Raw genomic sequence first — 9,135 nt, 5'->3', positions numbered from 1 at the left:
CGGGACCCGAGGGTCCTTCTGCCCGCGCAGGGGAACACAAACCAACCAATGGGGAACGAGGCTGACCAGGGGCCAGGGACCCCGACAATGGTTCACCTGCATTCAAACATAGGAGCTAAAAAACCCCAGTATGCCTGTCAATCATGTCTCAGTACAGGGACAGCCTCAAAGAGACTGTGGACATGTCTTAGGAAGGTCTTTGAAAAATATATTTTTATATATATTTATTAAAAATATATTTACATTTTTTTAAATACATATACATATAGATAGAATGAGTATGTTACAACAGCTACATTAGGCTATTTTGTGGTATACCCTACATTAAAAACAATGCCGTGTTATTCTTTTTCTTTAGAAAGAAGCTGAAACCTAGTCAGGAAAATAAGCACACAGGGCAGCAGTTACACCCAGCATGCAGCAAGCTTCTCTCCTAAATTGCCCTGCTGTAACCCATCCATCACTTGCACCTTGCGCAAAGCATCCACACAGAAAGATGCAGTTCTCATCTCTCACCTTCCCAACCTCACACCTTTGGATCCAAACTGTACCCTTTCTCTAAATCCATAACTCAAAAGCATGTGGAACTAGTGCAATAATTTCCTCCCTGAAAATACAAGTAAAGCCCCTTAGCTGTGTAAGAGCCTATTCATGACCCATAGCTTTATGCACACCTCCTCACCCCCCAGGTAACAGGAGCACGTCAGAGGAACAAAAAAATGCTGCAGGGAGGAGAAAGGACTCCACAGTCCTTCCAGCATCCCCATACATGGTGACTTCACCCAGGATTTAATCACCAGGATCTCCACAGAAAAGAAAGAACAAACTCCCAAGCGGAAAGAAAATGATAAGTGGAAAAATAAAACTAAACAAAGAGAGCATGAAGAAATGTCAATTCTTAAACCTGGGCATGAATAATCACTACTCTTGGAAATCTGGTGACTCAGTACCGCTGTGGGATTAAGTGGAAAAATATTTCCTGCAGCCTACAGAAGTAATTACAACCTACATCTCCGTGCAGCGTTCCACCAGACGTGGCTGGGCACAGTAAGTGCAGAGCACAGAGTCAGATGCTAAACAGGATCCAAGCTTGAGCAAAACCTGGATCCTGCTAATTGAACTTTGCTGACTTTCCTTATGTGAATAAGGAGGCAAATAATAGGAGTGGGGTGGGACCATGAGTGTTAGAACAGTCAACAACATCCCAAGAACTGAAATAATATTTGCCCCAAATTCAATTTTTCAAACTGAATAATAAGATGTTATTCAGAGAAGTCCATGAATACAAATGTACCAGTACAAAGGGATAAATGACCTACATTTGTGAGGCCTTCAAAGCAGGTAGGACTTTTTAATTGACAAAATGTCATCTTCACACACTTCCTCCCCTCAAAAAACCCCAAACATCTCCAGAGATGAGAGGGTGCTTCTGAGAACAGACCAGTCCCCATCAGCCCTGTGGTGCTGGAGGTGCCTGTAAGGAGCACCCACCAAACCCCCTGCATGGGGAGCCCAGAGCCCTGCAGGACCCTCAATGCAAGGAGGGGCTCAGCCACACACACCCAGAGATCGATGCAGAAATAGCTTGGGGGGACCAATCCAATAACATCATCTGTCGTCGTGGCATCCATGTGACACAGGCAACAAAAATAAAAGCTGTGTGGGCTTCCTCGCCCACCAGCAAGCTGCCAGCCCTGCATACTAACAGCCTCCACTGCCTCTGCTCTGGGACCAGCCCAGGCACCCCAGGAGGGGAGTCTCCTGTGCTGCGCCCATGGTTGGATGGGATCTGACTCGGCATGATCGAGTCCCTCCCACTCGTCACCGGGTGGACAAGTCTCTAGTGCTGTGGAATGGGGAAGAACCGGGAGACACCACAAGTGAACCAAGGCAGGATTGGTGCAGACCAGGAGCAGGCACCAGGCTGCCCCTTCCTCCAAGCACAGACCCAGGGCAAGCCTCTGGAGCAGCGCTGTGGGCAGCTGAGTGATGGACCATTGAGGGCATCTCATCTCACATCTCTCCAGAAAAGAAACCCTACACCTTAAACCCCACAAAACCCAGCTCCTAGGGTGTCTTTTATAAAGTCAGACTCGAGCCCCACCTGATACCTTAATTACAGAATAATTCAAAGCACTAGCATTATCTCTCATAAGGACTGTGATGGGAAGGGCTGCCTTGCAGGAGGCACTGCACAGATCCCGTCCCTGCACCACTGCAGCCAAGCAGACACAAGGGACGAGGTGTGAGGGAGCAAAGGCAGGCAAAACAGGCAGGGTGGCTCTGAACAGATCCTCTTTAGGGGACAGTCTGCAGCCCCCCATGAAGGCATTGCCTTTCCTGCACCACATTCAACACCCAGCAGTGCTTTTTCCACTCCCCTCTGCTCATGAAGGCAAGGAGAGAGCAGAGCTCTGTTTTGTCACAAGACAAACTACACTCAAAACTGTAGCAGCCCATGGCACTGTGTTTACCCAGCACAGCAGCCTGCCCTGCCTCCTGAATGCTGCACTCCAGAGAGGCTTTCCAGTGTACAGCCACAGCTTTGGCTGTTTCCTAAGTCACAGATGTGCTGAGGGAGAATACGAGTGCATTGGATAACAAAACCACAGCCTCTCACACATGGGGTGAGTGCTTTGAAGCAGCACACAAGACCTGCAAGGGAGGTTTCTGCTTCCTCCTTCAGCACTTCCAAAATTCCAAAGGTATCTGACAGGAGCAGTCCTAGCAGTGTCACTGAACTATTTGTTGCCCTTTCTAACATGATTGTGTTTTCTTCTAAATAGACAGAAATTACTGTCCCAAATCATCCCCACAGAATAGTGCCAACAAGGACCAGCATCCAAAATGCTCTAGTAGGCCAGTATGGAAAGGGACACTCAGGAAGGGCTGAGTCCCATCTCTCCTTCAGCAGTGGAAGTTACAAATGGAAAATGTGCCTACCCATTTCCAGACTTTCCAGGAATACTTCAAAGAGGAATGGCTAACCAGAGGATACAAGGTCATCACAAGGTCAACCATGGCTCCAAAGTCAGGCCCAGCTGACAGGGACAGAGCCTGCAGAGCAAGCGGTGGGCAAAGGTGGATGAGCTGTGGGTTTCAGTGTGGTTCCCACTGTTCACAGCTCCACACTGATCACTCACTACTCACTCGTGGCTGCCAGCACTGCTGGGGGACCCCTCCAGTAAGAATTCAGTGTGCATATGCAGCTCCTGCAAATGCCCCCACAGTGCAGCTGAACCTGATCCCTTGGCTCCATCACTGATGTGCAGTGCAAAAAAACCAAGTCACAACAACCAGCTCGTGCTGAAGCTGTGATTTTACACTGTCTCCTCGCAGGGAATGAACTGCCACGCAGCTGGAAGGAGATCACACGCTCTGTCTTCGAAAGAGAGAGATCCAGACCTTAGGAATTTGGGGATAGCTAGACTGAAAGCAAAGGGAGAGCCGGTCTTTGCCTGACCCTCTGCCCCCGGGGACTTGTCAGGGGGAGGGGACAGGCGGCTGCCAAGGCTGTCACCCAGCCCAGGGGAGCTCTGAGCCAGCCACATGACGGGTTAGCTGATTACTGTTTAACTCAGAGAGTGAGGGATTACACGGCCCAGAGAATTCCTGCATGGAAACATGAGCAGCCCTGCACCACCACCTTCCCACTCAGATGACCTCTAAGGATCAGAGGGTTTTTCCAAGAGCTTTTCTTTATTAAACTTCTCATCAGGAACAAGCATCACAAGTCGAGCTCGAGGTGCCCTCAAACATAGTTGCTTCTGAGCAGTGTTTGCTCCTCTGCCTCACTACCATAGCCAGTACCAACTTCAGGGTGCAGCACCAGTGCCCCAGAGAACACAGATGCTCTCCACCTTAGCCCACCACACTGATAAAGCCACCATGGGGAGTGTCACATCTCTCCTCACATTTTACACTGGAGGTTTTCCCCCCACCTCCATTACAGAAGGGAAAAAAGCTTCACAAATGACAAGCTTTTTCCTGAGAAATGCTGTGTTCTGCTTCCAGCAAAGTGAATTAAACTAGGTCTAATCTCAAGGTTTTTAAAAGGAAGAAGAAAGGCCCAGACCACAAGCAAATGAACATGAAACAGGGGAAAAACCCCTGAACCTCATTTATGTTGGAGCTCAGGGACAGTAACAACTATCCCCTGGGGTGTACAATCATTTTCTTTGTATTTGTCAGTTCCTATCCTGGAAATAAGGGCAAGGAAAAGGAAAGAAGCTAAGGAGTTTCTGACCAGACTAATTTTACTAGAATGACTTAAATAAGCCGCTCACTCCCCTCCTTCAGGATTGACTTAGCTTTCTTTGGGTTTTTTTTGCTGCCCCGTCTGGGCACAGCCTTTGAAGGGCACCTGCTCTGGGAATCAGGTGATCAGAGAAAGAATTTTGTCCTCTTCTTCCTTTCTGTCTTTACCAAAACACATTGGACTGCAGCAACTCACCCTGTTAAAAAGCTGGGCTGCTAAAACTCACTGGGATGAAGAGAACAACGGTGTTATTTCAGGCAGCAGAAAGAAGTGCCATGGGAGATTAAACATCTGTGACTGCCAAATCAGTATCGGCAGGACTGAGCCTTGAAACTACAACTCCTGTGCCAGCAACCTCTTTGATGTGCACCATGAACATTTAGGGCACTGAACACGTGCTTGATGACAATGTTTTCATGATCCAAGGTCTTGTTAGGTGAAAAAATACTAACCCATAAAGCAGTGAGCCAAACTCCACAGTAACCTCACAGTGCCCCACATGCTATCCACTCACCCCACAGCCATACAGCCACCCCACAGGAATTAGTCAAGAATGACCAGCATCATCCATCAAGTACAGCAATCTGCAGACCCATCGGTACCACTTCTCTCTCAAGCAAACCCTCTCCTGCCTGTGCTGCAGCTCCTGACAGAGACACAGCCTGAGGCCTGGGGACTGCAATGGCCCATTCAGCCCAAGCACAGTCTGGTGTCAAAAGCAGTACCTGTAAACATGGCACAGAAATAAGGGCTGCAGGCTGCAAGCACCACCCGGTGAGCTTCCATCTCCACGGTTTCGGCCACAATCACCACATCACAGAGGAGCCGCTTGCTGGGAAAATACCAGAAAAGACAAAGATCAGAATTTCAGAATTCCTGGTCAAAAAGCTACATCAGTACAGGCCAAAAAAATGGAAGACCAGCTATTATAGACATGGCACCTGAGCTTCTGCCAAATCCCAGGGGAAGGTCCTCTAACCCTTCAGCTACCAGCTCCTGTCACTGTTTGCCTACAAAGCAGAGGCTGGATCCTCCTGAGGCTGCAGCCCCGCCTGTGGTTCTGCTTTCCTAGGAAAAAAAACCTGGAAGCCAAACTAGGCATACATGCTGTCCCAAGAATGAAGGGTAAGGGGCTCCTTCACCTCTCAAACAAGCAGGGCTTGGAGAAGGGGCAGAAGAGCTTAAAGATTTGGGCACTACCTGGGGCCAGGCTCTAGCAAGTCTGTAAGGCAAGAAATAGACATGCAAGGGAACACCAGCAGCCCTTTCATCTTTCCACAGGGAAAAGGTAGAATGAAAAATGAAGTGATTTCTGTACTTCCTTCCATGCTTGTCACTAAAGAATGTGGCCACCAAAATAGATCCTGTCACTGGTAAGTGCAGAAGCTGCCTCAGCCATCTGCCAGAGAGGAGGTATCAATCACTGGAGTTTATCCATGGGCCTGAGGACTTCATTTACCTCATGAATTAGTCTGGGATTAAGAGTCATTGGGATAAAGAACAGGGTTCCAGACAGAAACCAAAAAAGAAACCTTCTAAGCTCCCCCACTGACTCATTGTAGAGCTTTGGAAAAGCCACTTCATTAACGAGTGACCTTTTCTACTTGCCCCACGTATGTCCTTTGAGGATTCATTAGTTAATGTTTGCACAGAGCTTCGAAGATGCCGACAGCAAGGAGTGCTCAGCCTCCCAATAAGTTGGTTTAAGATGCTTAAGCATACAAATGCAAACTAAGGGTGTTCTTTTCAAATGTCAAGCCTGAAAAAGGATCAGTGTCTGTAAATCTAGATGTTGTCTTCTCTTTGGAAATACTTATCTCCACACTGAACTTTGTCTTTAGGAAACTGCATTATCAAATAAATATACACAGAGCTTCTAATGGACCAGGTATGTCTCTTCCCCATATATTGAAATATGTGAACAAAACAGCTGTGAAATGCAGGGTTACAGTTGGAAAACAGGAAGAAAGTAGAAACTGGCAGTCTGTACTCTACATTCATCCCAATTTGGAAGGGGAAAGGGCAATGAGGGGAACTCTAAGAGCCTCTTAATGGAAGCTTCCTCATTTCTTTTAGCTTATGTAAAAGGTGCTCTGTTCAATTCCTCTTTGGGCTACAGCCATCAAAAGTACCACTCATAAAATAATTTCATCCACATTTTCAAACTAAAAGCCTAAGTGGCACTTAGGGACATGATTTAGTGGTGGCCTTGGCAGTGCTGGTTTAAGGGTTGGACTCAATGACCTTAGAGGTCTTTTCCAACCTAAACAATTCCATGATTCTATATAGTATATAGGCTAAAGACTTAGCATGACTTTTCTAGACCCTCTGAATGAGATTTGTGGATGCATGTGAAGGGAGAAATTGTTATTCAAGTTATCTATTAACACTGATTGCTGACAGCTGAACAGATCCCAAGCTCAGTGCACATTGAAGAGATGTGAAAACCACATATTCCACAACAGCAGCAGGAGCCAACAAAAAAAAAAGAGTAGCCAGAAGATGAAAACATTATATAGGTCCTTAAGGGCAGCTTTCAGTCTACTACATTTTATCTGTTCAGCATTGCCCAAGATACCTAACCACAGGCACTAAGAAACATTGTCTGTCTCCACTGATTCCCACTATGCTTCAATTAAGAAAGGAATAATAGTAGCACAATAGATGTCTGAATGTAGCTGCACAAGCCTTTAGTTTCAGATCCTTTGCTTTCAGTACAAAGAAAGGACCAGAAGGATGCCAGTTATAAGTAAAAAAATTACAACATACCCTGCTTCATGTAATTGTTACAATATTTCCTTATTCTGTTCCTATGCAACAGAGAAGCACTGTCAGATATCTGTGGAAGGAAACATTTCCAATCTTTCTCCACACTAGAGAACTTGTATATTAGGAGACTACTTAATCCATGGAGAATAAGTAGCTTTTACAGCATCTTTTGAGTACTTGGAGTGTGCAGGAAGAGCAAAGGATGTTACCTGCTTTCACCACATCATCTCGACAGCTAGGGAGCTCATACATTCATGTGTATCACACACACACTTTCCATAAGAATTCTTTTTAAAATTAGAAGGGTGAGTAAGTCCAATGAACTAGTCAGAGAAATGTTCACTGAACTTCTGTGTGGTTTGTGGGTTAACAGCAACTGAGAAACAACTCAGGCTGAACCACTGCCACCACACTGCTGATGTGATGACAGCAGTTTTCAAAGCTGTGTTCAGAGATATTTTTTCAGCCTCTGTTCTCCCTGTATCCACACAACTGTGTAAAGACCAAGGTGTTCTCTTCTAACCAATATCAGGATTTTTCAATTTGCAAGAAGAGAGCTGACATTCTTCCTGAGTACTTGCTTTTTTTTTTTTTTTGCCCCTTACTTTGGAGTGCTAAGCCCAGACTGAGTGATGCTGCTAGTCAAAGAGACTAAGAACAGTACATTAATAATCTTTGGTCTGTAATTATGTGTAGGTGTCTTAATGTCTGTAATGTTCTATTATTGGGTTTCAGACCATTACCTCAGTTAAGAACATAGTTTACAGCTGAATTTGCTGTAAGTAATGGAAAAGACTAAACGAATTATCATCTGTGAATGAAGGCTGTGGCTCAGGTAATGTTTTTGGGAAGACAGAGGTCTGAGACTGGGGAGACCAGCCCACCACAGAAGGACTTTATTTTAGCTTCCTGTTTGTTGATCAATACTCTACCTGCAATCATTAGCTGTAACAAAGATGGCACAGACTATTTTCTATGTCTCTCAACCAGCACAATTCTGCTAAACCAGAGAGGGTGCCCAGTAAGTCAAAAGTGTACCTCCGTAATTCATTCATGACCTTGAAAGCCTTTCTCATGTGAGAGGGATTGACTGTCACTGTACGCTGGTCCTTTTCATCTTCAGCTGCCTCAGAGGAACGGGAACTCTGCTTAATGCTAAAAACAGGAACAAAAATGGAGTAGAAAGTTTGATTAAAAGGCACTTTAGAAAAACAAGCATCCTAAAACTGCAGCACAGGGTATTAAGCATGGACTTACTCACAAGTCTGTTAGTCAGTTTAGGTTCTCCACATCAAGAGCATCAAAAAATGCAGCTACTTCTGCATGGATGTTGAAAGCCAACTCAGCCCACATGTCAGCCAGCAGGGAAGAAAAGAAAAAAGTGCCAAACACCTGAGGACAAAGCCCAGTCTTACAGGCTTCAGGCCAGGAAAGCAGTGTAAGTTGAAATTCAAGCCAGAACATAATTGCCTCACTGAATAGAAATAGACTTCAGCACTGGGAACTGCAAGAGTACCAGGGGTTTTTTAACATTCATACAGAGAAAAAGTTTAGTCTTCAATGTCCCATCTGAAAAAGGCAAGCACACAATACATGACTCGCATCTTCTTTAGAGGGAAGTAGAAAACGGCTATTAAAACTCCCTGTGCAGCTTTCAAACCTTTACTGAAGCCACATCCCATTTCCATTTCAGAAACAGATCTATTTATTGCCACTGAAACATATGGAATGAATTATTAAACCTTCCTACCAGAACCACCAGCTACAGAGGTAATGTTGAACCAGAGGCACCCAGCTATGTGCTGTGTTTAATCAGGCCAACAGGTGCCTAAGGCACATACGTGTCCTCATTACTTTGTTGGGAGCATTTGCTCTTTACACACAATTGACAGCAGGTCAATATCTCCATCTCCCTGATCCAAAAGCCTGTGAAATCACTCGGAGCTAAAGGCTCCCACCTGTGAAAGAAGCAGCACTTTGAGGCAGGTCCCTGTTCTGCTCGTGCCCATGGCTCACCCCTCAAACCCCTCACAGGCAAAGGCAAACAAGACAAGTCAAGGAGGGTTGTCCTGTCGAAAGCCAACTCCAAGAGAATGGCAGATGTCAGG

At 45.8% G+C, this 9,135-nt stretch overlaps 1 protein-coding gene across 2 annotated transcripts in view; it reads right to left on the bottom strand.

Moving 5' to 3' along the window:
• The window catches only part of KLHL3 (kelch like family member 3), a 43,503-nt gene extending 35,198 nt beyond the window's left edge, over window positions 1-8,305 (bottom strand). The window contains exons 1-3 of one of the 2 annotated variants that reach the window (XM_017732960.1): window positions 8,285-8,305; window positions 8,066-8,182; window positions 4,984-5,090 (exon numbers count right to left, since the gene is read on the bottom strand). In XM_017732960.1, coding sequence (XP_017588449.1) covers window positions 4,984-5,090; window positions 8,066-8,103 — 145 coding nt within the window. In that variant the 5' untranslated portion in view covers window positions 8,104-8,182; window positions 8,285-8,305. Of the gene's footprint in view, window positions 1-4,983; window positions 5,091-8,065; window positions 8,183-8,284 lie in introns of those variants that run through there. The other variant, XM_008632633.2, reaches the window with a different exon arrangement.
• Between the last annotated feature and the right edge of the window lie 830 nt (window positions 8,306-9,135).

The sequence above is a fragment of the Corvus brachyrhynchos genome, unplaced genomic scaffold, assembly GCF_000691975.1.
Source record: "Corvus brachyrhynchos isolate BGI_N302 unplaced genomic scaffold, ASM69197v1 scaffold54, whole genome shotgun sequence".
Taxonomy (NCBI): domain Eukaryota; kingdom Metazoa; phylum Chordata; class Aves; order Passeriformes; family Corvidae; genus Corvus; species Corvus brachyrhynchos.
This window is presented reverse-complemented; position numbering and strand designations above follow the sequence as displayed.